The sequence below is a fragment of the Populus trichocarpa genome, chromosome 4 (genome assembly GCF_000002775.5).
Source record: "Populus trichocarpa isolate Nisqually-1 chromosome 4, P.trichocarpa_v4.1, whole genome shotgun sequence".
In the NCBI taxonomy this organism is placed as follows: Eukaryota; Viridiplantae; Streptophyta; class Magnoliopsida; order Malpighiales; family Salicaceae; genus Populus; species Populus trichocarpa.
In genome coordinates, this window is record NC_037288.2 from 3727115 (window position 1) to 3754723 (window position 27609).

Consider the following 27609-nt stretch of genomic DNA (forward strand, 5'->3'; position numbering starts at 1 on the left):
TTATTTGAAAAAATATTAAATTAATATTTTTTAAAGTGTTTTTTTATGATTTTTATGCACATATATTAAAAAAATAAATTAAATAAATAAATAAAAAGTTATTATTTTAATATATTTTCAATTAAAAAAAAATCATACACCGCAACACTCACTTAGAGATCCTTTGATATTATAGTAATTTTTGTTTTTTTGCACCGAGCTCCACACACAATTGCATTTCAAACTTTATTTTTGTAAAAGCTAAAAGATGTTTTTTTATTCATGAAGACATGTTTTTTATTTATTTTGAATGCAAAAATCTATTTTACTATAATTTTAACTAACCTTATATTTTTTTTTAAATCCCAACTAAAAATGTTATTTTAAACCTATTTTTAAAACATAAATAACTATAAAAACAACCTCAATAATATCAAACACACATTTATCCACACAACCGTAAAAATAACCTCAAAGCCAAACACACATTAACCTCGCCGATGAAAAACTACATGGTGTGCACTAGCTGACGCGAGGATGCCTCGAGTATTAAAGGGAAAAAAAATGCTAGTGTTTGACACGTCTTATAACAGGAGAGTCTAAACATCTCCTCTGATGCTTCAAAGTTCAAACACAAGAAGTTAAAGCTGATAGAGATAATGACCCTAAGTTGAAGAAACCTGCGGGTGATAACAAGGGTTCGGGGCAACTGTGATCTAAAATTGTATCAACTACGATAAAAGAATTTTAAATATGTCAAGTTCTGAATTATAAATAACATACAGAAAAGGCGACCCAGAAATAGTGTTGTTTAGTGTACAAGAATATTATTTGAATTTCAATTATGTTACAATCCTCCACTCGCAGGGGCATGCGCTCTGACCTTTTCACTCTTCATTTTGCCAGCCCCTGACAACTTCATTCCTCATCCAGTTCGCAATTTGTGTGCAGACTGATGCTCATTACAGTGAGAGGTTTCGAAGCCTCATTCTGATACGAGTTATAATGCTGCTACCCTCCTATGTGGCACAAAATAGCAGTCATAATTTACTGGGAATAATCACACTTGAAATGCTCTTTGCCTTGCCTAGTTGAGGTGTCCCTCTGAAAAGCTTCTCTCTTTCAGCAATGAATTTAGCAAATCTAGACCCCTTCACTTGTTTCTCATAATCTTGCAGTATTGACTCTGGCAGAGAAGGCAAAGGAGGGCTTGGTTTGGGGGAGAGTGGTGGCATTAATGCCCATACCGAAGAAAGGTGTTCATTAGGTCGGTCAAGATTTTGCAGAAGTGAAATATCCCGCATATCTGTCACGAGAAAAACTGTCAGCATTCACAAGCATGCTTTACCTTCATAAACTACAGCAGAATACAATAGCAAACATCAAAAACACATGAAATGGATAGATTCGTCTTGTATCACATATCAATTTAAATCCTATAGTTTCTATATTCCCTAATGCTTAGTAAAGACCAAGAATCCAATAGAAACATAATCTTTAATAACTTTTATGAAACCTGATTTTCAAAAAAAAATTATTTCTTGGTGTTCGTGGTCATTAATTAATAAAGCATATCACTTTGCAATGATGAGCTTGAGCATCTAAATTATGTGGGAATACAGATGAACTCATTTCATTATCAACGTGATCTCAAAACCAGGTTCAGATGAACAACCTTTTGCAAAATCAAAGATTGGAGCCAAAACTGCACATGGAATACTGAAGTTCAGATGTGGTATAACTGTTCCACCACCATGCCTTGCATTGCTGTACCAAGAATATATCTCATTAAATATAGAAGTTCAATCTGCAAGCACTGAAGATCTTAATTAGAAGAAAATTACAAAAACAAAATAGAAGACTTGCTTGAGAGCTCACAAGCACAGAAAAAAAGTGCCCTTTAATTATAAATACCAAATATATTTATCTTAAAAAAAATTTTATACATGCTAAAATTAAAAATACTTCTACTCTATATAAAAGGAAAATACTTTTTTTAATCTCACAAAACAAAATATATGTCAATACTAATATGTAAATTCAATTTTATCTCTAATCAAGTAAGAGACAAACATTAATATAATTCCTAAAAAATAAGTTAATCTTGTTTTTCCATTATATGACTATTTATACATCATATAAACCTTAAATAATATAAAATAAGCTTCTTAAATAACCTCTAACCTATATAGTACCTTATTGTACTTTATTTTGACTAGTGAAACTCCAAAAATACTTACAATAGTTCAACACATGCCAAAAATTAAAATATGAAAAATAATAAAAATTTATCAGCTTATTAATTCGATCCTTGGATTATAAATATATGGTAAAAAGGAATAACAAAAATTTAATGAATCTTTTCTTATGTTATCTTTGACTCCTTTAGAGAAAATGATCCTTTTAACAAACTCTATTAATATTAAAAAGACTCCTTGATCAAAAGGTAGAATAAGATTTTTATTCACATTTGTACCTTATGTATTTGTATTATATATGTGGTTTTATTCAAATTTCATTCCTACATCGTGTTTTATCAAAAAAAAATCATTTTCATAGAACTAATTTTAACATTTTTTATAAAACATTTATTGATACACAAGCAACGCATGTGCCAAGAATACTAATACTAGAAAGAGAAGTTATGATGAATGCAGGCATGTCACATCATGTCTTGGATGACATTTTGGCGTGCGACACATAGCCCATCATGCCAAGTCCATGAGCAACCACCACAAACTTTGGATGGATTATATATGCTCATACCAAGCGGCAAACAGTTTCCATTGTGGAATGATAACCAAAGGCCATCAATGGAACCATCTAACAACAAAGGAAAAGAAAATAAAGCAACAGTACCTGGTAACAAGTCCAATCATATGACCTTCTGAATTAACGACAGCGCCACCACTACCACCTGGGTGGACAGCAGCTGTTGTTTCAAGCATCGCTGGAATGTGTGAATACCCTCCTTGAACAGATTGACAATATGATGGTGCCTTTGCTTTGACTACTTTTGACACCGCTCCAGAGCAAATAGAGGGGGAAAAGCCTGCAAAATTCAAGGCATTAGCAGATTTATTAAAAAGCATGAAGTAAAGCAAAAAAAAAATCAAGAGAATCTTCATAGTTAACTAGCTAATAGAATTACCAATTTAGCAGAAAGCCAAAAACAATAAATGATATGGGCTAGTTAACATCATATGAATATAGAACCACTGATTTTGCCCAAAAAAAAAAAAAAAAATCAGCTTTCATGTGTTACATTTCTATGCAGCACTACACAGCACAAATGAAAAGATATGACCACATCAGAAAGTGGATTTAAGGATAAGGCCATCTATCTTAACATACAGTATACCACACAACAAATACATAACACTTCAAAAAAAAACAAGATAAACTTCATAAATGACATCATGTATTGGTGAAAATCTAGTTTGATAGTACCAAAAGAATTATCAAACCACCATTTCCAAAGTAGAAAGTAGGCTTCAAGAAAGGGGAGAAGCCAAAAAATGTCTGAAAGTGAGTCAATTACATTCTTTTATAACAGCTATAACCCGATATTTAAGTTCTTCTAGAATGACACGAGTACAGAAAAGCAACACTCCTGAATGAATAAATCTAACAAGAAAAATATAAAGCAAGCAAGCATTTACCACATCGTGGTCCAAATAGTCCATGTCCAATAACATACGCCTTTGATCCCAAAGATGAGCATTCAAAATCCACTTTGGTAGGGAAAAGCTGATCTGGAACATGCTCAAGCTGCAGAAGGGCAACATCCAAAGGTCCCTTGCAAACATGCACTACTTTAGCATCACACCAAATCCAAGGGTCAGCATGATCCAAACGAACACGTATATTCATAGGGCCTTTGTAAGACAAACTCAGTTTGTATCCCTTGCTCTCATCAGCAACAGAAGAATTCATAATGTTCAGTGTCTTTGGTGGCAACCTCTGTGTCTTCTCATGGCCATCAACTTCACTATATCTAGGAAATTCTTCAGGTGGAATAAAAGGATCCTGCAATTTGGTTCCATCTTCTCCACCATTTACAGTTGTTTTCCCAAACCTCCAAGGTTCTAATAGGTGAGCATTTGTGAGTATCAGACCTTGATCATTAAGCAGAACCCCGGATGCCCATACAAGTTCATCAATGGTAATAAGACAAATAGAAGCCATAGCCTTCTCAACTGGCAGTGGTGAAGAGCAATAAGAAATATGATGCTCATGCTTAAGAGGGAAGGGTCCATCTGAACTAGAGCTGTATGCATTCCCTACAGCATTTAAGTTTTCCTTATTAATATGAATCCCTTTTTCCGCATTTTGAGGCTCCTTCAGCAGCAAGTCACTGCAAGCAAGTGCAATGGCTTCCCACGGAATCACCAGCTGTTACCCAAGGCTAGGATTTGTATGATCTGTTAACTACCAGATAATTTAAACAAATCAAATTGAGAACATTCCAAGTTACCTGGATTTCAGCACCGCTACTCTTTTGCCGCAATGGTCTAATCAATATGCCAATAAAATTTGAATTTTCACAAAAAACTGGACTACCTTCCATTCCTGGCATATTTAGCGGCAAAGTGGATCAGAATTGTAAAGGATGAAAGAGCCACGGATAACATGACAGAGAAATGCTTGCACCTGGAAGACACCGAATGTCAGCCATCAGCAATGATATGTCAGATGATCTAGGAGGATAGCAGTTGGCAATGGATCCCACTGACAAGCTGCAAGTATAAAGAGAATTAGACAATGAAACTTCATGGAATGCATGAGATAGCAATAGTGCAATGAGTGCAGAGGAATTTTTTGCTATTCAAACACCCATATATGCACACAGACACACATTTAACCCAGTTTAAATTCGAGTGGCTAGATGACCACGGAATATCGATATTTCTTTTTCAGTTGTACTCTGAAAAATAAAGTAAATAAATAATATCCTTTTGAATTAATGTCACTATATCAACCAAACTACAAGTCAGTGTCACCTATTTGACCATTTAAGAATAGACAATACGAATACCAGATCTATGTGCTGTATTATGCTTTTTGACAAAAAATAAATAATCAGAAATGTGATCTAAGAATTCAAAATAACTATAGAAATCAAAAAAAGTTGGAAAAGCAAAGAACAATACCTGTTAAAGAAGTGCACAGGCGAGAGGACACCGAAAGGAGAACCCACTGCTAAAAGAAAATCCCCCCTTCTACTTGATGCTGATATTTCAAAGTTGGGCAGATCCTAAATGATAAAATTCATATCTATATTTTATAGCATCGAATGTAAAGGAATTATAACACAAAAAAACATGTAGATGGTTTGTCATGAAGTGGCATATCAAAAGGAGAGATAAGAACAGAAAAATAAAAGGTACACATTACCTTCAAATGTAAGAAAACGCCAAGAATAGCAACTCTAGTGGTCGACTTGCCCATAATACTTGGATTACTAGATTCCTCCCTTGCACGTCTCTGGCTCTCAGCAATTGATGCATTTCCATGCTCAGTCTGAGAGGATCAATTCAGCATTATTTATCCCATATCTCAAATGTTCAGATTTGATGAGGATAGTCCTTCGGGAAACCTTGCCCCTTACTAACCTGTGTCTGGACAACATCCATAAAAGACTGAGAACCATTCTCAGGTGAAGCTAGAGACCAACCAACCTCCCATCCATGGTTCATTGAACCTGAAGAAGCTTCTACGAGTGATTGAAGAGCAAGAGAAGATAGAGGAACATCAACCTTCATAGAAAATCGATTAATTAGGGCTATTTGACAAGAAATCTAGACGTATCATTATCATTGAACACCATTGAACACCAGTGTGAATTGAGATTTCCAACATCGTGATCATAAGTTTAAGCGGTATTTGACATCTGGCATAAATGAAATGCAACATTGATTCACTGCCTCTACATTATTTAAATCTTACCAATTGATAATTAAGGCTACCATGAAAACTAGAAGCACAGGCACCATCATAGAGAATAACATGGAATCAGTATTGGATCTCATGAAAAACAACAAAGTCGAATTTTTCACTGCCATTGGCCTTCAAATACTGCAAACCATCCCACTTAGAGTGATGAATGTGCATGTCAAATCATGCTTTAAGACACACAAAGCCAAAGTAATGTCCCAGATCAACCCATATCTTACTTAGTTATCACATGCATTGACGAATCTACCAAAACCATCATGCTGCACTTGACTGCCAAAATTACACAACAAAGTAACCGAAAATCAAAATCTCACGCTTAGTTGGCTAGTGTAAGATAACTCGTTTTCATGCAATCACAATAAATTGCATTTTATTTAAGGCTTCCTCAATGTTCTGTTAAACAGATAAGCCATCTTAAAAAGACTACCAATCTAATAACTTGTGCGCGGAGCCAGTGAGAAGTTCCTTTATCCAAACCCCCATCTGCACCATTCCTCAAATCCGACTTTCCCTGCAAGACAAAACACATTCAAACATTAACTCCAGCTACTAAACATTTCAGCCAAGTTAACCACTTGCTCGTTATTATCTCATACCTCAGCCATAACATCAATTTGAGCACCAGGAATCAGCTCAGGTCGACTCTGCAATCACATAACAACTCCACAATTCACATTAAAAAAAAAAACAAAGACAGCGAAACAAATCCAGTTACACATTAAATTAAAGTAGTTCAAACCTGAGAAATGCTCTCTCTATGTTTTGATGACAAAAAAGGCTCAATAACAGAAGCAACTGTGACTACCAACCCAAGACCCTGGCTTTTACCCTCCAAAATCCGGTTAGCCAAGTCAGCATCATAAAGGGTGTCAGGTAATAACAGCCCAGAAGCTGAAAGTGTTGTCTTGCCAGAACTACGGATACCCCGATAAATAAACTTCAATAAGAAACACATTAAACCAAAAAGAAGGCATATTTGTATTCCAATATATAACATTTTTTTTAAAACAGATTCACTCACTTGTATTGGTGAAAAGCGTGTTTTCGCATCTTTAGTCCTTTCGGGTCCTAAAGAAAAAGGAATTGCATTAAAAAAATCACACCAATTCATTGTTAAGCTACGAAATCACATATTTGTGTATAGGTAGGTGATCGAGGGACTTACAGGGCCTTGGATTCTAACCATGACAGCGAAGTTTCGGGCAAAATCTACGATTTCAGGCAAACCCATGAGGTTCTTTTGTGTAGGAAAAGAGAAAAGTTAGTGTTTTTGGATTGGATTGACGTTCAAGTTTTTGCTTTTGCTTTTGCAAACTGAAGCTGATGACATCAAGTTTTAGAAATTCGAGGCACAAGCCAAATGGGAGAACGACGTCGTAGATTCAAGAAATATGATTTTCTGTCCATAATTAAAAACATACAGGTTCACTTTTGAAATTTATTTTTAGTATGGTTTGATTTTTATTAAAAAAATAATTAAATTTCAAATTTCAAAAAAAACTGAAAGTGGTTTAAACTGACTAGTTTTAGTTCGGTTTGGTTTTTTAAAATAAAAACCGGTTCAAATCAGTTTGTCTTTGTTTTTTTCAGTTTCGGTTCGGTTCGGTTTCAGGCTTATAAAATCAAAACTGAACCGGTTAGCTTTTAAATTTTAATCGGTTTTTTTTCACGGTTTGATTTTTTCAGTTATTTTTTTCTGGTTTTCTCAATTTTTCAATTTTTTTCTCATTCCTACACATAATTTCATTTTTACAGTTATATATATATATATATAATTGTAATACTTGTATTATCCTCTTTTTACACTTAAAAAATCAAGCAATCAATTGCCTTTTCTTTTCTTTTCTTTTAGTTTTATTCAAAAAATCATTCACACAATTTCTTGAATACCCAGTTTTCACTTGTAAAATTGTATATAAATGTAATCTATTTTTTATAGTATTATTATTTTAAATCTTGATTATATTTAAATAAAATCCTGATAGTAAAAGTAGAAAATATAAATTCATATTTTAAATTTTTTAAAAATAATTATCATTAGCTTAATGAAGTACTATAAACCTTTTCTAACAATTATAACAATTAAATGGATAAATTATATGATAATAAATATTTAATTTCTTAAATAATTCTAAAAGAAACTCAGAAAAAAAAATCCATTGAAACTTGTTGTAAATTATTTTCTAAGAAAAATAAATAAAAAATTTTCAGATTTATTATAATTATTTTATAAGAAAATATAAGTTTATTTTAAATAAAAAAATGAAAAAATAAATTTATTGGTAAACCAGAAATATCGATAGTAGAACTTATTGATCATTTATTTTTTAATAAATAAACTTATTCATATTTGTTTCAAAAATCAAATACACTATTTTTTTCTATCCATTAGAATGGGTGTCCACTTGACACGTAAGCTCATAACACATTCTGCGTGAAGGACTGCGTTCGAGTACATGAATTTTGATACACGTTATGACAAAATGATTTTTTTTTTTTTCAAAAATTGGTTTCTAAAATCATTGTATTTTATACCTTAATGTTGATATTTTAAGTAATACTAACTATAATAAAAGAATCACGAGGCAATACCAAGTTTGATATATGCATTAATTCTTAATTAACCCGGTATTTAATGATAAAATTGATTTTAAAAAATCAATTAGAAAAGATAGAGAATAATTCAAGTCAACCGAGTTAATTTATTAAATTTTTTATCAAAATTATGAGACTGAAATAACCTCATAAAAAGTAAATTGAGAAAAATAATATGAAGCTCGATACTCAATAAATCTAATGTCAAATAACGTAATTGAAATTAAAAAAATTGATTAAAAATAACTATAGTCAATTTGGGTTAACTCGTTAAACCTGTCACTCGAGTCATGAAATTTAAATAACGTCATAAAAAAAAACTCAATCAATCCAATATTGAAGGATAAAAATTGAAGAAAAAGAAAGTCAAATAGAAAAATAAAAAAAAACTCAAATCAGCTCGTCAAACTTACAGCTTAGGCCTTGAGACTAAAATAATTTTATAAAAAATAAATTAAAAAAAATCATGAAATTCAACTTTCCAATAAATTTAATATGAAATGATGGAATTAAAATTATATAAAAAAACATTGATTGTAAAAAAAAAAAAGGAAAAATCTAGATGAAGGAAAGAAAAATTATTCTAGTGAATAGTATTTGGTGAGAAATAGTAGGGTAAATCCTTTTTTTTCTCTTTTAGTTTTTTTTTTTTTTGTTAATGAGTAATATATTTAAAATAAATTAAATATAAACATGTCAAATAGATAAAAATTGAAGGCTGAATGCTAAATAAAAGTTAACGAGTACTAAATCTACAGTTTCCTCGAGAGAATAGTGATTAATATTTGTGATTTAAGTAGATCATTGTATGTTGTTGTAGAGCTCATTTGAATTAGCAATGTAAAATTTTATTTTTTTCTTGGTTTTGTTTTAGTCAATAATGTTAAGATATACAGGTCTAAGTCAACAGAACACCTTGTCGAGCGCCAATGAGGAGGACCTAAAGATAATTTGCAGGACCCATTTGACACTAACTCACTGGTGAATGGTGAATGGTGAATGGTGATGTCTACGACCATATAGACTTGACTTTTTTCTACAAATGCAGGTTGATGAGGTTATCTTTATACTAACCAGGTTTTGTTGGGAATGATGAATAATTTTTATATAATTTAATTTTAAATTAAAATTAAATTAGAAGTTGGGTGATGAAGTTTTTTTTTTTATATTTTTATTATTTTTCTTAAATTCATTATTTTTCTTTTTTATCGATCGACCAAGTTATTTTTAGATTGGACAAGTCAACTAAATCATGTTAAAACAACTCCCACACGATTTAATTTTAAATTCATGCTGGGAAAAGAATATGATAAAAAAAAGTTACAAGATTGGCCTATTAAAAGCCTTTTTGGGATTGTGGTAGCAGTAGCAGTTCAAAGTAATTTTCACTTAAAAATGCATTAAAATAAATTTTTTTATTTTTTAAAAATTATTTTTGATATCAGCACATCAAAATGATCTGAAAATATATATAAAAAAATCATTTTAAGTAAAAAAAATGTTGAAAATTTTTGGGAACACGATTTACACCACGTCTCAAAACACACCTTAAATCATATTTAATAACAATACCAAGTAATTTTTTATAATCTATATATGTTTTGTTAGTAGAATTTTTTTTTGGGTGCATCCCGTAGTATAGCGTCTGCTTGGAGTATAATAAATTAATAACTAATTAGGCAATTTTGCTAAACTCATGGACTAAGGTCTAATTTATAATTAATTCATGAAATTCCTCTAAATAGACGCTTAGCTAAAGAATGGCGGGCAAGACCAAATGTCAAATAAGCTCCCAAACTTCAATATTTTATTTGTTGAAAATGTTTTTCACATTCTTATACAAAATGACGGAGTTACTCATTAATCCCCAACATGCAATTAAGAATTCATTATTTGTATGTATAAATTTTATGGTATTAAAGCTTCATTAACTTACGCCGCCATGTCAGAAGAAGAAAGAAAAAAGAAAAGTATTCCCTCTCTTCTCATCATTGTATGGAAAATCCTTGAAACGATCACAGCCCGCCCCCATCTCCTCTCTCTCTAAAGAAGACAACAAATAAGAGAGAAACATCCAAAAAAATCACAACCCACAGAGCATCAGCCTCCTCCCTGTGTAAGACTGCTGGAAATCTGAAAGTTCATTGTTATAATCTCTCTTGAAAATCCAGACCAGAAACTCCAAAATCTAAGATTGATGGGAATTTCAGGGGAAAATCTGAAGGTATCTCAAGCAATAATTGGGGTTTCATGGGAGAAGGGTGACTATGATTTTGTTCTAGAGATTTCTCCGTACAAGGAAGAAAAGGAGAGGGGAGATTATTTCTTACGTTGCTAACATGAATTTTGTTAATAATAGGATGCTACTAATTATAGTTATAGCATGAGCACCGTATCTCTAAGAAATATTTATAGGCACTGTAAAGAATAATGGAAAATTAATTTGTAATTTGGGATTAGCCCACGTAAGCTTTGGTGGTTAGAATCCAATAACATTGCCAAAATAAAGCGTATGAATATTTATAATTTAATCATATATACTCGACATAGAACACTAAACTTTTCCAGCATCTATCTGTCTGTATGTATAAAACTAGAGCTTCTAATGCCTAGAAAAAAATAAAAAATTTATGGAGTAGAAGAATGCATAGATCCATATACATAGAAAGAAAGTAAATTATACATGTAAAACTACACACAAGTCCTGTAAATACAATTGGCACGACAAACAGCCTCTCTACCCATCCGCCTCTCTCTCTCTCTCTCTCTCTCTAAAACGAGGAAAGGTCAAGCCAAGCCTCAAGCGCTACTCCACCACCACCACGGCACCACCTTCCTTCCTCGCTATCTGTCTCTTTAGAATCAAGCAGCGGCAGCAGCAGCCAGCCAGACACTAGCCATTACCATTTAGCAAAGCATCACCAATATTAAAACAAAACAACAGCAAATCCCCTTCAATTCCTTTGCTTCATTATTATTATTGCATATATTGGCTTCCGAGCGAAAAAAATGCCAGCCCAGAAGCGTTCCCATGAGACCCTCCAAAAGGAAGATGATGATGCTCTTATTCAGCAGCAACAAGACCACACTAACAACAACAACAACAACAATAACCATGAACAAAAGCAACAGCCTCATGACGATATTGATGATGACGGTGGTGGTGGTGGTGTTGATGAGCGTACGTGTGCATAGATTTCTAAGATAACAACAAACATTAGTTCTCACTTTGTGCATTTTGTTTTGGATTCGATCAACTTTTTTTGGCTAAGTTTGTTGCCTTTCACTTTAACAGAATCCGATCGAAGCCAGTCTTCTTCAAGTATTAACGAAGACGTGAAAGAAGAGTAAGTTTTTCTTGTTTTGGATCGCTTTGCTTTATCGATTATGCTGTTGCTTTTTTGTTCGGGATCTTCGTTTTTTGCTTGTTTCTTACATTTTATTAGTGTATTAGTGGACAAGCTTTGTGGGTTTCTTGAGTTTTCTCTTCTCTTTTCTTGCAATGGCTAGCGCTATCTATCGTTGAATTCTCAACCGCGTACGATGGAGTGTGGACTTTGGTTTTGGGTTTAAAGGGTCTTGGTGATTTTGGCTCGAATTGGTTTTTGTGCATGAAAGTTGGTTTCTTGTGTTACCATATATATATATATGTAGCTGGTCATAAGATAATTGCAGGCAGTTTCATACCGGGATTTGTTTATGTGGCTGAAAGTTTTGTATATGCTGGGTAAGATTCCGGTGTTTGCATGTTTTCCAGGTTATTTGATTGGAGTATATTTATTTGTTTTCCTTTTGGATATGCAGTGTGAATTTGTTTGAAGTAAGTTCTTGAGTACTTGGATTAATTCAAGAGGAACAAGCTGGTCTAGGAAGAGGCTTAACTGGCAGCTTAGTAATTGCTGATTAACTGTTAACCAGCTTGATGACCCAGTTGTTTAAATTTGAGAGTAAAGGAATTTTAATACTTTTATTTGTTTATTTTTATTTTTGTTATACCATGTGGAGCTGTGGAATATACATGCATTTTCCAAGGAGCTGAATGATGATACTGGACAAAGCAGCAAGCATATGAGTTGTGCAATTTTGTCATAATTGTGAACCTAGTTTTTTTTTTTTTTTGAAATTTTGATGAATTTGTTTGGCATATAACATCTCTTTTGCTTCTTTGATTACATTTTAGCATATGAATAGTTTGATTTTATTTTTTCAATCATGGGATTTAGTGGTATGGGATCTGATATAATGCAATGTCCAAATGATTCCCTTCTTTTATTGGATGAGTAGTCTAGACCATCATGCGATCTCATGTTTGTAGTGTATTATGTCAACAACTTAAGGAAAAGTATGGATCTAAAAAATGAGATTCATACTTTTTTTCTGCATGAGGGTGCCACTAATCAAGTTTGATTTTCATAAATATCCCAGGCATACAAAGCAATAAGTTTGATGATAATTCTTATGCATGAAGAAAGGAAAAAGAATGTTGCTGAGTACTAGACATCAATGATTGGCTGTGAATATTCCAGTGACTGATATTGTTTGTGTTGGTGCTTGTTTGCAGATATGTTGTAGTGAAGTTGTCTGAGATACGCAAGGAAGTACAATGTCCAATCTGTCTAGGTGTGAGTTTTGGTCTTTGCTTTATCAACCTCGTGATAACTTTTGACTGTTCCTAAATTGGAATAGCAAGATGTTTGTTTTCTGCTCTTTAGCTGTTCTTTAAGAAAAACTTTTCTCCAGGACACATAAATAACTCAATGACTTCACGAAGTGCTTGTATGCTCATTATCTCTTACATTCTAGTCACAATAGCAACTTTCCCTTTATACACGAGCAGAAATATTTGTTTGTACGAAATTGTTTTCTCCTTTTTTATGTGCAGGTATTATCCGCAAAACAAGAACAGTGATGGAATGTCTGCATCGTTTCTGCAGGGAATGCATTGACAAATCTATGCGGCTCGGGTACCGAAATCTTGTTGCCTTCAATGATTCTTTCCCCCCTAACATCTGTTTAAAGAAGGCGTTCTAGATTAAAAATCCACCCTATTAAAAATCTATACTGAAATTCACTACAGGAACAATGAGTGCCCTGCTTGCCGCACACATTGTGCCAGTCGTAGGTCTTTGAGAGATGACCCAAATTATGATGCATTAATTTCAGCCTTGTATCCAGATATTGACAAATATGAGGAAGAGGTAAATAGGTTCCATCCTACTGAAATCTGTTTTCTGTATAAAAATATTGAACTTCAATCATCAATTGTTTGTATATCTGTTGTAGGAATTGGCTTTCCAAGAAGATGAGAAGGCTCGCAATAAGCAGGTGTGATACTCCTTTATTGTTTCAAGTCTTTTTTAATACAGATTCACATGCATACATTCTTGAGATTCCTGGTGAATTTAGTTAGTCCACCATAGAAAACTACACTAGCAGAAGACTATATCATTCTTCATGTATACATGCTATAGGTCCATCAATAGCACTACCACTGCTGGAATTGTCAAACCATGAAATGTGATCGAACGCATCTTTATGTCCACGTGAATCCATATGTTGTAGTCTTTCATGTTTCTATCAGTTGTACAGTACTCTTTGACTTGATTTTTAATACAGATTTTTGATGATGCGTAACACCGATTTTGCCATTTGAGTGTTAGCCTTCTAGGCCTTGGTGGTGAATCCTATGCAGTAAAATGCCATATGACTTCTCCAAATCCGTCCCTTAAGGTATTTAATGCCAAGTTTTATTTGGGCAGATCCAGGCTACCATCGCCCAGACTTTTCATCGACAGGCTGAAGCTCTGAGTAGAAAAAAAACAACAGCTAAAGTGACAGCAGCAGCATTTGCAAGGAGAACACCAAGTCGTTTTCGAGATGCCCACTCTAGGGGAAGAAGAAATTATCGAATGGCTGGATTTCAAGGATCTGATGACAATGAAGATGCAAATGGTGATGGAGGAAAAGATTCATCATCTGCTGACGAGCACAGTGCAGAAGTCAAACCAAAAAGGTGCAAGAAATGGGCAGGTGCTCGTTCAGCTGCTGTTAATGCAGATGGAGGTGGTGATGAAAATGATTCAGAAGTGAATAAAGAATCTGTGGGGGGATCTTCTGGGCTAGTTGGCTCCTCAGAAAGGCTTGCCTGGGGAAAAAATGGCATGCGGAGTCACACCCGGTATGGCAGTGCAAACGGCAGCAATGTAAAAAATGCTCGAAGCAGTCGCATCTCTAAGTTAGCAGATTATCTACGGAACTTGGAGGGAAATGATAATGAGGTAAAGCTGATCCATGGCTGGTCATGTTGTGAACTGCATACAATGAGGAACTATGGAACGTTAATTGCAGCTTTAAACCAGATCAAACGGTTCTGCATTCTGAGTCACAGGCTCTGCATTTAACCCATATGACTGTCACCTTAGTGACACTATTCTGTTTCTAGATTATTGTTTCACCTTGAGCTCTCACTTTACTGCCCTGAAATGATTGTCCCGCGTTCTTTATTTCAGTTGGATATCAACCTCATGCTTGTTTCTTTTGATGAGCAAAGAGTACCCAGTTTGCAGCGCCCATACCTTTGCTGCAGGCCAACTTTGTCTATTAATAAACTGTGTCAGGTGATTTTTCTTCTAACCTATATCCTGTTTTCTAATAATGACACCTCATTTATTTTAAGTGCTCCTGATGTCAGCGTGTAGAATTGGTCATCAATTCTTTGTTCGATTGCAGTATGTTGCTTTCCAAACCTCTTTGCAAGCCAATGAAGTGGAGATATACTTGGTCCGAGAGATGAATTCTAAGGTCGACTTTTCAATCTCCATGAGCACTCCAATTTCTAAACCTGGTATAATTGATCCATGCAAAGATAAATTGCAAGTTTTAGAAGAACAAGAAACTTTGGGAAGACTTAAAACAAACAATTTCATCCACGGGTACCTGGTGAGCTCCTTTTCCTAGTCAACATATATTTATATCCATGCTCACATGCAGATGAGAATAGTTGTATAAGCACCATAAAAAATATTTCCTTTTGCCCTTCTTTTTTCGCAGCTCCTGGCATATCGGAAAAAGGTGTGAAAGTCCGAATGGTAGAGACATTACCTGGCAAAATCCTCATGGATACCAAGTTCTCTACATCTCGCTTTTACACAGGTATAGATATATATACACTCACAACGGGGACCTCTGCCGGTTCTTTTCTCATAGCGTGCATGTTCATGGATCTGACGTTATACAAATGGTAGTAATTGTACAGGGTCAACATGAATGAGCATAAATGGTTGTCAGTTGTCAAATTTTTTTCGTTCAAGATCTTGCCTATCGACCATGTGCAATGCTGTGATTATGATTATTTACTGCTCCAATCTTCTGCTTAAATTCTTGCGAGCATTAATTGAGCTTATTTCTACTGAACGTGAGCAAATTATTGCCCCAAGTTTCCAAGTTGTAATTCAGGTGCTTTGCGAAAAATATCTCTGGCGCTTGAATGTTCCATCATGCCAATATTTTCTAGTGCACACTGGCCCCATTTATTGGGACCCATAAATTCTGATGTGGTTGGAGCATTGAAGAATTAGGGGAGCTTGCATGTTACCATAATTTCAAGCAACAAGAGACTACACCTTTTTTAACGGGAAAGGAAGTAGTTTACTTTTATTTATGTAACTTCTAAAATTTCAGGTAAAAACTAGTTGAAATCGTGGTCACTACATGTTGTCGTAGAAAATCCTAAAATTTAGCCATGCTTGTCGAAATCGTGGTCACTTGTGGGCTGCCATGTCTTGTTAGATCATGTGTGTGTGTGTGTGTGTGTGTGTGTACAGTGTGTGTTTGGTTGAAGATAAACCTGAGGAAATAACTATTTCCAATAACAATCAAACACTACCTAATATTGTCTCATTATTTGTGATACAAAGAAAAACTCTAGAATTTTAGGAGCACCCACTGCTCCCAACTCCCAGTGGAACTCAGCCATATGGACGAATTGCTTGTATAACGACAACATCTTCTCTTGTCTATTTTTTGTTTTCCCGCATAACTAAGTTCAGTTTTGATTTTACATCGAAGTCGCCCAATCTCAGCAGACTGGATACTCTTGAAGCATTGGAGGTTGTTACGAATACACGTTGGATTCAACTTTTCTTTATGAATAGACTTCTTAATTCAGCTTGCCAAAAACTTGACTTGTTGCAGTGGGGCATTTCCTTGCCATTATTCTCTTCTTCACAAAAGCAGAGGCATAGCCCACAGGGGAAGATAGGGAAGAGCTCAAGTCCTGATGACCCAGCAACAAGCCTGAGTTCGTATTCTCCAGGCTAAATGCGAAGGCACAAAGCTAAAAATCGAGTTGTTTCATGTTGAACCGTATCGAACGATGATGCACATCAAAAGTTCTTCGGCTCTTTTTTTCTATTTTTCCAGTAACCAAGAAGCCTTAAAGCCCACCTTTCGCTAACTTCACCGGTTAATATTTCCCTTGAAAAAGACGAACACCAATTTCTTCGATCAATCACGCAAGAGTGGTCGTCCCCATGCAATAGTAACCGGAGAGCTCCATCTCAACCAATTTCTTTTTCGTAAATTATTATTAAGTACCCGTGTTTTCAGAAAAATAATTAGCTAGTCCTTCCAGTTTAAAAATGCCCCATTTTACATCCCTCTAATTCTTATCTATTTATTACTTAATCCCTCTATTATTCATTCATTAATAAAGTGCTGAAATATCACTAATTCAGTTTTTTTTCTTCCAAGATATATTTGGCTATATATTAACTCAATCAAATCCGAGGGGACTTGTGATTTTTTGAATAAATAGTGTAGCTTTCAATAAATTAACAGCCAGTTACAGATATCGATAAAAAAGAGAAAAAAACAAAAAGTGAATATATTTAAAAATACAGGGACTAAATATTATTGTTCAAGAAATGGTAACTAGTCCTGATCATCATTAAAAAAGGACCACCTTGACCTAGGACAAAACTGATCCAATATCCAATTCCTCGACAAATGATGACATGCCAGGCAGCTAGCCTGCCATTGGATCCCCCCATGCATCCCCTTTTCCTTATCCAATAATCCATCGCAAGATGTCCCTTCTCCTAGGATCAGTATTCCTTTAAATAATAATTTATTGATCGTCTTCTTCATAATGCTCCATGATAATAAATTAAGGAGCAATTGGGATAGCAGATAAGCACAGGCACGTAATTAGATAGCATCAACAAGAACTTCTTATTATATTTAATAAGGCATCATCATCATCACCACCATCACCATCCCTGATTGATCTTTGATTCACAACAAGACCAACCAACCGTACAATGTTTACATAACTTGGGATAATCTCACAAGAAAGAAAGATCAATACAAAACTAGTCAGCTCAGGATGTTCCAGGCACGGTAGAACCGTAGAACCATAACAACAAGAGACATATTGCAGATGAGTACTGAAAAACAAAACACAGTACGTATTTACATGGGCAACCTTGGTTGAAGGCAACCTCATCAACGATGCTCGCTCTTCGTCTCTCCACTGTACATCCTGTGATCATCAGATACAGAACAAAATCTCATTTCAACGATCAAGAAACAAATCCAATTGGCAGATCCAAGCCATCAGATGCAGATCCAATGGCTTGAGTCCGCTGAAGCACAATTAATGAAAATAATTATACCATATCGTGTCTACTTGCATGCATGCATAAGAGAGAGAGGTCTACTCCCACGCGCCATTATAACACCTGGAGATTCCTCTCATTTTATTTTATTTTTAATAAAAGAAAAAAAAATCTAAAAGGAACATCATAAAGTAGAACAAAAACAAAAACCCTATTCGAAAATTCACGTGAAATCAATTAATTATCTAGTGATTTTCAAAACAAAGCCTTTCAAGTAAAAATTAAGAAACAAAAATCTCAAACAGTACTCTTTTCCTTCCCTTTTTCATGAGAACAAAATAATCTTCTGAGCAAGTAATTAACCATTATATGAAGGAGACTAAAATTCAACAAATATGGGTTTACGTACCAGTCATAGACAGTGGGTGTGTTAGGCTGTGGCTTGTCAAAAACATGAGCACCAATATTCTTAGTAGCAAGGTTGCTACCAGGGTGGAACACGCTCCTCCAAACATTGCTACGCGCCGACACTGGGGTTGTAGGGGTCACTGGTGTCGTCGGTGTCCCTGGAGTTCCTGGCATAGTCATGGACCTCTGAAACTTATTAACAGGACTGCTCCCCTCTCCGACGTCAATATCTGACCAGAAACAACCATCAATATCAGTAAAAATTAAACAAGGAAACAGTTAACAATATGTAGATGCATAGAATTAGTAATAATACCTTTGATGTTAAGTGGTCTGGTGCTGATCTTTCTAAGCTTGCCAAGGCCACGTTCTGGCTGAGGTCCAGCAACAACATCATCCCACATCTTGTCTAGTAAAACCATCTTGCCTAGCTTATCTTTTCTCTCTGTCTCCCTTCAATGGAGATTGGCTCACTTATATAGAAGAAGATGGATAAATATCTATGAATAATTGCTTGGTGTTTTAATTTTTATCTACTTCCAAGTGTGATTTAACTATGGTCACATTTACTGGGAAGGCTCAGACAGCGTTAAAAGTGGGTCATGAAGGGTACGTGGAGGTAAGAAGATGGGAAGTGGACAAAGTAAAAGGTTGGATAAGGATGAAGACTTAGTAAAGGAGGGGCCCGCAAAATAATATCAATTCGTGATCTGACTAGATTAGAGTAGTAGGTTCCCAAGTGTACCCTTGCTATACAATGGGCTGCCCTATTCTAGGGGTCATTGTGGGGTCCTTAAAGTTGGAGGATGTTATCTTCGATGGCGACACGTGGAACCCATTCCTTCCATCATGGTTTCGATTCTTGATGAGGTGAGTATTTAGAATAAAGTTATTAAACCTCTAACATATGATTCCAAGATCCAAGTTGAGTGGGTCCATCCAAATCAATTTGTTTTGATTTTTTCTGTAAAAGTTAAATTAAGTTTTAAATTAGATTAATCTAGTTATTAATTGATTTGCGGAGTTAACTTTTATTTAATAAAAAATGGGTAGAGATAAATATGGATTGCGACAATATTTTTCATAATAAAAAAGTAATCATTAAGTTGAGAGGAATTTGGAGTGGCGGGATATAAAAGACCATTAAACGGGAGTATTGTTCTTCCTCTTATATTTTTATTGCACGATGTATGTATCATGTCTCGGAATTATTATTTTTATAAATACATTTGTTTTATATATAAATAACTTATTTAGATGCAAATAAAGAGGATTAATACCAATGAAGTGTTGGTCTAGCGATTAAGGTACTGTTATATCCCTGCAAGGATGAGAACACAAGTTCGATCCTCAAGAAACGCACTTATTGGGAAGGACAGCCGCGAACCCCGAACGAGACTAGTCTCATCCTTTAATATGGTGTGAGGATAGCCGGGTAAGAATAAAAAAAATTAAAAGGTTTAATACAGTCCACTATGATGCTGATCGCTAGAGTATTTGAAACTGTTTTTGGATTTTTTTTAAATGTGTTTGAAATTGTTTTTAATTTTTTTTAAAAAATATGTTTGATATGAAAAAATATTAAATTAATATTTTTAAATAATTTTTTGATGATTTAGATGGGTTGATGTAAAAAAAAAACTGACGGCTGCGAAGCAAGTTCACCGTGCCATGCACATCTAATTCCATACCATTAATATTCTGAGCTAGGCAGCTTGGAGGAGGCTTCGTCTTCATGGACGTCATTTTCTGCTTTTGATTTCTCATATATTGCCTTACATAAAGACATGCATGATTATGAGCTTGTGAAGGAGATCTTATTAAATACATGAAAAGTCCATTTAAATTTTTTTCATAAATTTCACCATCATATGAGATAGAAGAGTACTCTAATCCCTTCCTTGTTTGTAAAGTATATTGTTTTTGCGTGGCAATATACTATCCATCGAATTACATTCACATAGAAAAAGGAAAAGTCGTGGGTTAAGAACATGGCGTCTGCTTAATTTATTTGTATATTTATTTTCATGATGGGACTGATTTGATTTATTTTTTTATATATAATTTTTTATTTTTTAATTTCAACAACTCCATTTTTTTATTTTTTTATTTTTATTTTTTAATTTTTAATATTAAATTGTATGATAATTAAGTTTTGTAGTTTTTTCAGTTTACTGTGTGATTGTTTTTTAGGTAACTTTTGTGATTGTAGTTTAAAAAAATAAGTTTTAAAAAAGTATGGTTAGGTGTGGTTAGTTGAATTTAGATACGTATTTGGTAAAAATTATGATTGAAGTTTATGTATAGCAAAAAACATGTATAAAATGTTTGGTAATTTTGTTTACAAGTGTGATTTGTGGTCGCTTTTCAAAGTGTTTTTACTTGAAAATGCAACAAAATAATTTTAAAATTATTTTTGATATCAGAATATCAAAATAATCTGAAAACACAAGAAAAATATTAATTTGAAGTAAAGAAAAAAAATTAATTTTTTTTAAAAGCGCTTTTGAAACATAAAAACAAACAAAGTTTTATGAAATTCATTTAATAAAGTATGTAAAAACTGCATTTCAAACTCAATTTTTTAATGGATTCCACAATACAAAACGTAGTTTGGTTTGTTACCAAACAGCTTGCTGTGTTTGTTGCACCACAAACGCAAAAGCAGTTGCAAAACAAACACAGCCTAAGTGAAGTTATCTCAGTCTCATGAATTTACTTTTTTTTTCTTGATTTCAACCTTCGACATTGGATCTATTGGAAATGAAGCTTTGTAATTTTTATATTTATTTTTTATGAAGTTATTTTAGTCTCATGATTTAAGTCACATGTTTAACAAATTAGCCCGAGTTGACTTAAATTGTTTTTTTTTCGATTTTATCATTCAACATTGAGTTGATTGGAAATTGAATTTCATAATTTTTTATTTGCTTTTTATAGGATTATTCCGATCTGATGATCCAAGTTACAGGTTTGGCAGGTTAGCCTGAGTTAACTCTGATAATTTTTTGATCCTTTTAATTTTTTTTTAACTTTGTCCTTTAATATTAGATTGACTGGAAATTGATCTTTATAATTTATTTTGATTTGTTTTCTATAAAATTATCGCGATCGTATGATCTGTGTCACAGATTTGACAGATTAACCCGTGTTGATCCAATATAACATTCTCTAGTCAATATTTTAAAAAAATATATCATTCAATATATCATTGAATAAATATTTTAAAAAATATATCATTATTTTGAGTTAATAATTTAAAAAAAAAACTTTTTAGAAAACTAATAAGTAATGCTTATATATTTTTTATATTAAAAAATTGATCCAACAAGTATAACAACAATAGTCAATTCAATGATCTAGTTTTTTTTCTATCTATTGTTGATCGGCTCTGAGGCTTGTAGCCCAGCGGCAGAGGTAAGGTTTTCTTGTCTCTGTCACCTGGGTTCGAGCCTCAGCGTGCACGCTTGTCACCCCCGCGGTGTTTTACCTGTCTACTGGGCTTGCAGGGTGTTCAGTGGGTCCGGAGATTAGTTGTGGTGCGCGTAAGCTGACCCGGACACCCCGAGTTACCAAAAAAAAAAAGTCAATTCAATGATCTAGTTTTTTTTCTATCTATTGTTGATCGGCTCCTAACCTTTCATTAAAGAAATTTGATCTCATGTCTCTTTTTGTTTCTTTCCTTTTTCCCCTCATGGAAGATCTAACGTCTCTAGAAACAAAACTGAGCAACTTATTGACGAGCTGAGAGACCCCACAGAAATTTATGGTGACTTCAGTGGGTGCTCGTCTCGGTGCTGAAAACTCTTCCCTGTAAGAGGGCCTCTGCTAATTGTCATCCCATCAAAACCCATTTTAGTTGAACGGAAAGGACAGACATTAAACCGTGTTGCCGATTGTTACCACCTCCTGGGCTTCCCTTGATCCTGCTTCATGGAGATTTTAATAAGCTTTTATCCGTCATCGGTTTATTTTATTCCATCAAAATCAAAATTAAGACACGGTTTCCCTTCCTGTAAAAAATAGAATCCTGCAATAAACAAAGCCTGCAAATATATACGAGACGGGAAAAGAAGTCCATTGAGAATGATGTGCACTTGTGCGAGGAGTCATCATCTACTTCGGAATGTCCATCAATACAAAAATATTCACACATCACTAACATTTTGCCTTTGTACACTCCTCAATAATAGCGATAGGAGTAAACCAATATCCTGTTGAGCTTGGAAGCATCGACGAAATTTATCTGAATGAAAAACAATGAAATCAATAATCAGAATATCAGAAGAGTCAAGACTTAAACGGCAAGAAATCTCAAGGGAAAACATATTAAGGAAACTAAAGCAATCACAGCAATGCCACCTCCAATGTAGCTGTCACCATTCATGTCCATACCATATCTGTGTATTCCCATGATTTTAGGATCAGTTTATTCTTTCCATTACATATCTTTGATTGCCTAAACTTACGGTTTCGGGTTGTATAAAGATATGAAATATGTACAGAGATTTGTGTGTCTTGTAATAAGAACAATTTCAATAGTTCTTGTATCCGCTTTATGGTATCAGAGCTTAATCTCTAACGAGTTTTTTTTCTGTACAACATGGCTGCCATCTCTACCTCTACCATTGATTCACCTATCATCACCCTCAATACTGCCACCACCATCAACGCAAAACTCACCCCTTCCACCTTTCCTCAGTGGAGAGCTCAATTTGAGGCATTACTCATCGGTTATGATATCATTGATTTTGTCACTGGTTCAAAAGTATGTCCTGCCATTGATACAGCCAACTCTGCCTCCATCGCCGCAAACTCCCACTGGGTTCGCCAAGACAAACTTATACTCCATGCTATCCTTGCCTCCACCTCCACAAATATCACCCCACTTCTTACTTCATACAAAACCTCTCATGAGGCTTGGACAGCACTTACCCGCCTTTATGCTGGAAAATCCAGAACACGAACGATGCAGCTCAAGGAAGATTTAACCTTGAGCACTCGTGGAAATCGCACCGTTACTGAGTTCCTTCAAGCAATTAAAATGCTTGCTGACGAACTTGCAATCATCGATCATCTCGTTTCAGATGATGATTTAACCCTCTACATCCTCAATGGATTGGGTCCCGAATTCAGAGAAATTGCAGCACCCATTCGTGCTCGTGACACCTCTCTGAAATTTGAAGATCTGCACGATCTTCTTGTAGGTCATGAAAGCTATCTTCGACGGTTGGAGACTCAATCGGCAGCCACCTTTATTCCCACTGCCCATTACTCTCATCGGCAAGGAACGGGGCAGTATAAACCAAGTAATAAGTCTTTCTTTTCTAAGACTCGGAGCACCAATGGGTCCAGCAAAAATTGGCCTTCTCCTTCTGGCTATAGGAAATTCAAGCCTAAGTGCCAGTGGTGTGATCAAGTGGGTCATACAGCTAAAAATTGCCCAAAAATGCCTTCTGCTGAATTTACTGCAAATTGTGCAGTATCCACTCAAGAGAAGAAACAAAAGTGGCTGGTTGATTCCGCGGCATCTCATAATATGACCACTGATCTCTCAAAATTGACAATTAATTCTGAATATGATGGTACTGATGAGGTGGTTATTGGAGATGGTTCAGGTTTGCCTGTGTCTCATATTGGTTCATTATCTATTGCATCGCCTAACCGTGTTTTTCAATTACGTAATACTCTTTGTGTTCCTACAATTCAGAAAAACCTCATTTCTGTTCATCATTTCACCAAACATAATAATGTTTATATTGAATTTCATCCTACTTATTTTTTGGTGAAGGATCGGATCACGGGGGCGACACTACTCAAAGGCGATTGTGAAGACGGTGTGTACCCATTTCCAGAAGATTTACCTCCAAGAAATATTGTTGCTTATGTCCATGAACGTACCACCACCAATGGTTGGCACAAACGACTTGGTCATCCATCGTCCAAATTGGTTCATCATTTAATTCACACTTTTTCTTTACCCACAAATAAGAATGGATCCTTATCACTTTGTTCTTCATGTTCTCAAAATAAAGCCCATCGACAACCTTTTAATAATCATGGTCTCACTAGCACTGCTCCATTGGATCTAATTTATACGGATGTTTGGGGTCCATCGCATGCCGTTGGTATTGATGGCTCTAAATATTATCTTATTTTTGTTGATCATTATACCAAATACACTTGGCTCTACCCTATGACTCATAAATCAACAGTTCAAACAATTTTTCCGCAATTCAGAAATCTTGTGGAAAATAAATTTAATACCAAAATCAAGAGTCTTTATTCTGACAATGGTGGAGAATATATCAGTCTTAAGTCCTACCTATCAATTCATGGCATCAGTCATTATACAACCGCTCCCCATACCCCACAACAAAATGGTATGTCTGAACGACGTCATCGACACATTGTTGAGACTGGTCTCACATTACTCACAGATGCTCACATGCCCCTTTCATACTGGCCATATGCTTTTCAATGTGCAACCTACCTCATAAATCGAATGCCCACTTCTACCCTGCACAATAAATCCCCGTTTGAAAAATTGTTTCAACAAACTCCAAACTATCTCAAACTCAAGCAATTTGGTTGTCTATGTTATCCTTTAACAAAACCTTATAATAAACATAAGCTGGAACCCAAGGCCACACCATGCACATTTGTGGGTTACTCACTCTCTCAAAATGCCTATCTCTGTCTTGAGCCAAAAACACGAAAGCTGTTTCCCTCCCGACATGTCATTTTTCATGAAGGGACTTTCCCTTTTGAGAAATCATCCTCCATCAACTCCACGCTTATCTCACCTTCATCAGCAACTAAAGACTCTTCTATTCCAATTTCCTTACCACTTGTCTCCCTCCCTTCTCCTCATGCACCAGCATCTCTGGAACTGGGTACTGCTGCCTCTCCATTGTCTACGAATGGATCCTCCCCTGTATCTCTTCCTTCCCAGGTAAGTACTCCCTGCTCTCCTACTTTACTTTCCAACCATATTCCTTCCTTAGAAGTATATGCTACTAATGTTTCTGAGCACACTGACGTGCGCACCCACAAAATGACAACTCGTTCCATGAATGATATTTACAAACCAAAAAAATCCTTTGTCGTCACTAAACACCCTCTTCCACCTTGCTTGGAACCTGCGAGTGTTTCTGAAGCACTCTCTGATTCCAACTGGCGCACTGTCATGTCCTCAGAATTGACTGCGTTGTTGTCTCACAATACATGGCTTCTCGTTCCACCTCCCCCCCAGTGTAATATTGTTGGTTGTAAATGGGTGTTCAGGGTCAAAAGGCATGCAGATGGTTCGGTTGATCGGTTTAAGGCCAGGTTAGTAGCCAAAGGGTTCCATCAGAGACCAGGCCTGGATTACAAAGAGACGTTCAGTCCAGTTGTCAAACCAGTGACAATTCGTGCTGTCTTAACCATTGCAATTATGCAAGGATGGTCCCTCAGGCAATTAGACGTAAACAATGCCTTTCTTCATGGGCATCTCACTGAGAAAGTCTATATGCAGCAACCGCCTGGCTTCAAGAGTCTGGAACATCCACATCACGCCTGTTGTCTCACCAAGGCAATATACGGACTCAAACAAGCACCTCGTGCTTGGTATTCTGCTCTCAAAATGGCACTCTTAGAATTCGGTTTCATCAATGCTAAATCTGATTCATCTCTCTTTGTGTTTTCTGATGGTTTGATACTTGCATATTGTCTCGTTTATGTTGATGATTTGATCCTCACTGGAAACAACATGCCATTTGTTACAAGTATTATTACACAGCTTGGCCAGAAATTCTCCATCAAAGATTTGGGGCCCCTGCATTTTTTTCTTGGCGTTGAGGTTATCCCTACTGCAGATGGCTTGTTTCTAAATCAACATCAATATATTCACGACTTGCTTGCTAAAACTGGTATGGATGGAGCTAAGGATGTCACAACTCCTCTCTCTGTCTCAGTTCCTTTGCAGCTGGCAGATGGTTCCTCACCAGTTGATCCCTCAGAATATCGACGAGTGATTGGTGCATTGCAATACCTCAGCCTAACACGTCCTGATATCAGTTTTGCAGTCAACAAACTCTCACAATTCATGCATCGTCCAACACAGATTCACTGGACAGCCACCAAACGCTTGCTGCGTTATCTCAAGAACACTATCTTTCATGGCATAAATATCAGGAACACTTCATCTCCAGTCTTGACATGTTTCTCGGATGCTGATTGGGCCGGTTCCTTGGATGACAGGAAATCTACTTCAGCTTATCTTATTTTTCTTGGTTCAACCCCTATCTCATGGAGCTCAAAAAAACAACGTGCCATTGCTAGGTCATCCACCGAAGCTGAATACAGGGCCCTAGCCACTGCTGCAGCTGAGTCCATGTGGCTGCTTTCTCTCTTTCACGAGCTGAAGTTCTCTTTATTACACTCACCTACACTTCTCTGTGACAATTTGGGAGCCACTCATCTAAGCTTTAATCCTATACAGCACTCACGCATGAAGCATATTCAAATAGACCTTCACTTTGTACGTGATTTTGTAGGAAAAAAGCTTCTTCAAGTTCGGCATGTTCATACTCATGATCAGCTTGCTGATTTACTCACCAAGCCGCTTTCTAGACAACGCACCGATTTTCTACGAGACAAGATCGGCCTAACTGATGGTAGCCCGTTCTTGCGGGGGCGTATTAAGGAAACTAAAGCAATCACAGCAATGCCACCTCCAATGTAGCTGTCACCATTCATGTCCATACCATATCTGTGTATTCCCATGATTTTAGGATCAGTTTATTCTTTCCATTACATATCTTTGATTGCCTAAACTTACGGTTTCGGGTTGTATAAAGATATGAAATATGTACAGAGATTTGTGTGTCTTGTAATAAGAACAATTTCAATAGTTCTTGTATCCGCTTTAAAACAAACAGAAAGAATTACGTTAGGTCTAAATATCCTACTATGTCAGTGTATATAAGCTCAAGTCCATAAAACTAAATTTGCACCAAAAACGAATGGCAGCCCATCTGCAAAATAAGATCTCTTTTGATGTTTCTGC

General features: G+C 35.4%; 3 protein-coding genes across 5 annotated transcripts; 1 reads left to right on the top strand and 2 right to left on the bottom strand.

Annotated features, from left to right (window-relative positions):
- Nucleotides 1–678: 678 nt before the first annotated feature.
- LOC7477389 (glyoxysomal processing protease, glyoxysomal) lies at nt 679–7282 on the bottom strand. 2 transcript variants are annotated; one of them, XM_002305088.4, is made up of 14 exons: nt 7103–7278; nt 6959–7005; nt 6677–6851; nt 6534–6581; nt 6365–6448; nt 5595–5738; nt 5377–5502; nt 5133–5236; nt 4633–4718; nt 4457–4551; nt 3642–4374; nt 2839–3031; nt 1655–1746; nt 679–1285 (listed from the first exon to the last, which is right to left on the bottom strand). In XM_002305088.4, the coding sequence occupies exons 1-14, from the start codon at nt 7166–7168 to the stop codon at nt 1020–1022; spliced, it is 2259 nt and encodes a 752-aa protein (XP_002305124.3). In that variant the 5' UTR covers nt 7169–7278; the 3' UTR covers nt 679–1019. The 2 variants fall into 2 exon arrangements, with proteins under 2 accessions (XP_002305124.3, XP_024455854.1); XM_024600086.2 differs by lacking the exon at nt 679–1285 and having other exon boundaries at nt 1655–1786; nt 7103–7282.
- A 3907-nt stretch (nt 7283–11189) lies between these two features.
- LOC7456782 (putative E3 ubiquitin-protein ligase RING1a) lies at nt 11190–15883 on the top strand. Its single transcript, XM_002305746.4, has 10 exons — nt 11190–11713; nt 11828–11879; nt 13094–13152; nt 13415–13496; nt 13610–13730; nt 13816–13857; nt 14292–14810; nt 15042–15149; nt 15262–15471; nt 15583–15883. The coding sequence occupies exons 1-10, from the start codon at nt 11542–11544 to the stop codon at nt 15607–15609; spliced, it is 1392 nt and encodes a 463-aa protein (XP_002305782.4). The 5' UTR covers nt 11190–11541; the 3' UTR covers nt 15610–15883.
- A 1861-nt stretch (nt 15884–17744) lies between these two features.
- LOC7456781 (auxin-repressed 12.5 kDa protein) lies at nt 17745–19156 on the bottom strand. 2 transcript variants are annotated; one of them, XM_024599463.2, is made up of 3 exons: nt 18874–19156; nt 18559–18787; nt 17745–18073 (listed from the first exon to the last, which is right to left on the bottom strand). In XM_024599463.2, the coding sequence occupies exons 1-3, from the start codon at nt 18977–18979 to the stop codon at nt 18037–18039; spliced, it is 372 nt and encodes a 123-aa protein (XP_024455231.1). In that variant the 5' UTR covers nt 18980–19156; the 3' UTR covers nt 17745–18036. The 2 variants fall into 2 exon arrangements, with proteins under 2 accessions (XP_024455231.1, XP_024455232.1); XM_024599464.2 differs by having other exon boundaries at nt 18032–18272; nt 18874–19076.
- Between the last annotated feature and the right edge of the window lie 8453 nt (nt 19157–27609).

Excerpts from the sequence above, each read along its gene's own strand:
- LOC7477389 (XM_002305088.4), bottom strand. The coding sequence starts at position 7,168 with ATGGGTTTGCCTGAAATCGTAGATTTTGCCCGAAACTTCGCTGTCATG. Across the intron at positions 7,006-7,102 it reads TGGTTAGAATCCAAGGCCCT|GACCCGAAAGGACTAAAGAT; the intron begins GTAAGTCCCTCG and ends CTTTTTCTTTAG. Across the intron at positions 3,032-3,641 it reads ACTATTTGGACCACGATGTG|GCTTTTCCCCCTCTATTTGC; the intron begins GTAAATGCTTGC and ends TGAATTTTGCAG.
- LOC7456782 (XM_002305746.4), top strand. The coding sequence starts at position 11,542 with ATGCCAGCCCAGAAGCGTTCCCATGAGACCCTCCAAAAGGAAGATGAT. Across the intron at positions 11,880-13,093 it reads AACGAAGACGTGAAAGAAGA|ATATGTTGTAGTGAAGTTGT; the intron begins GTAAGTTTTTCT and ends GCTTGTTTGCAG. Across the intron at positions 15,150-15,261 it reads CTATTAATAAACTGTGTCAG|TATGTTGCTTTCCAAACCTC; the intron begins GTGATTTTTCTT and ends GTTCGATTGCAG.
- LOC7456781 (XM_024599463.2), bottom strand. The coding sequence starts at position 18,979 with ATGGTTTTACTAGACAAGATGTGGGATGATGTTGTTGCTGGACCTCAG. Across the intron at positions 18,788-18,873 it reads CAGACCACTTAACATCAAAG|ATATTGACGTCGGAGAGGGG; the intron begins GTATTATTACTA and ends GTTTCTGGTCAG. Across the intron at positions 18,074-18,558 it reads ACACCCACTGTCTATGACTG|GATGTACAGTGGAGAGACGA; the intron begins GTACGTAAACCC and ends TGATGATCACAG.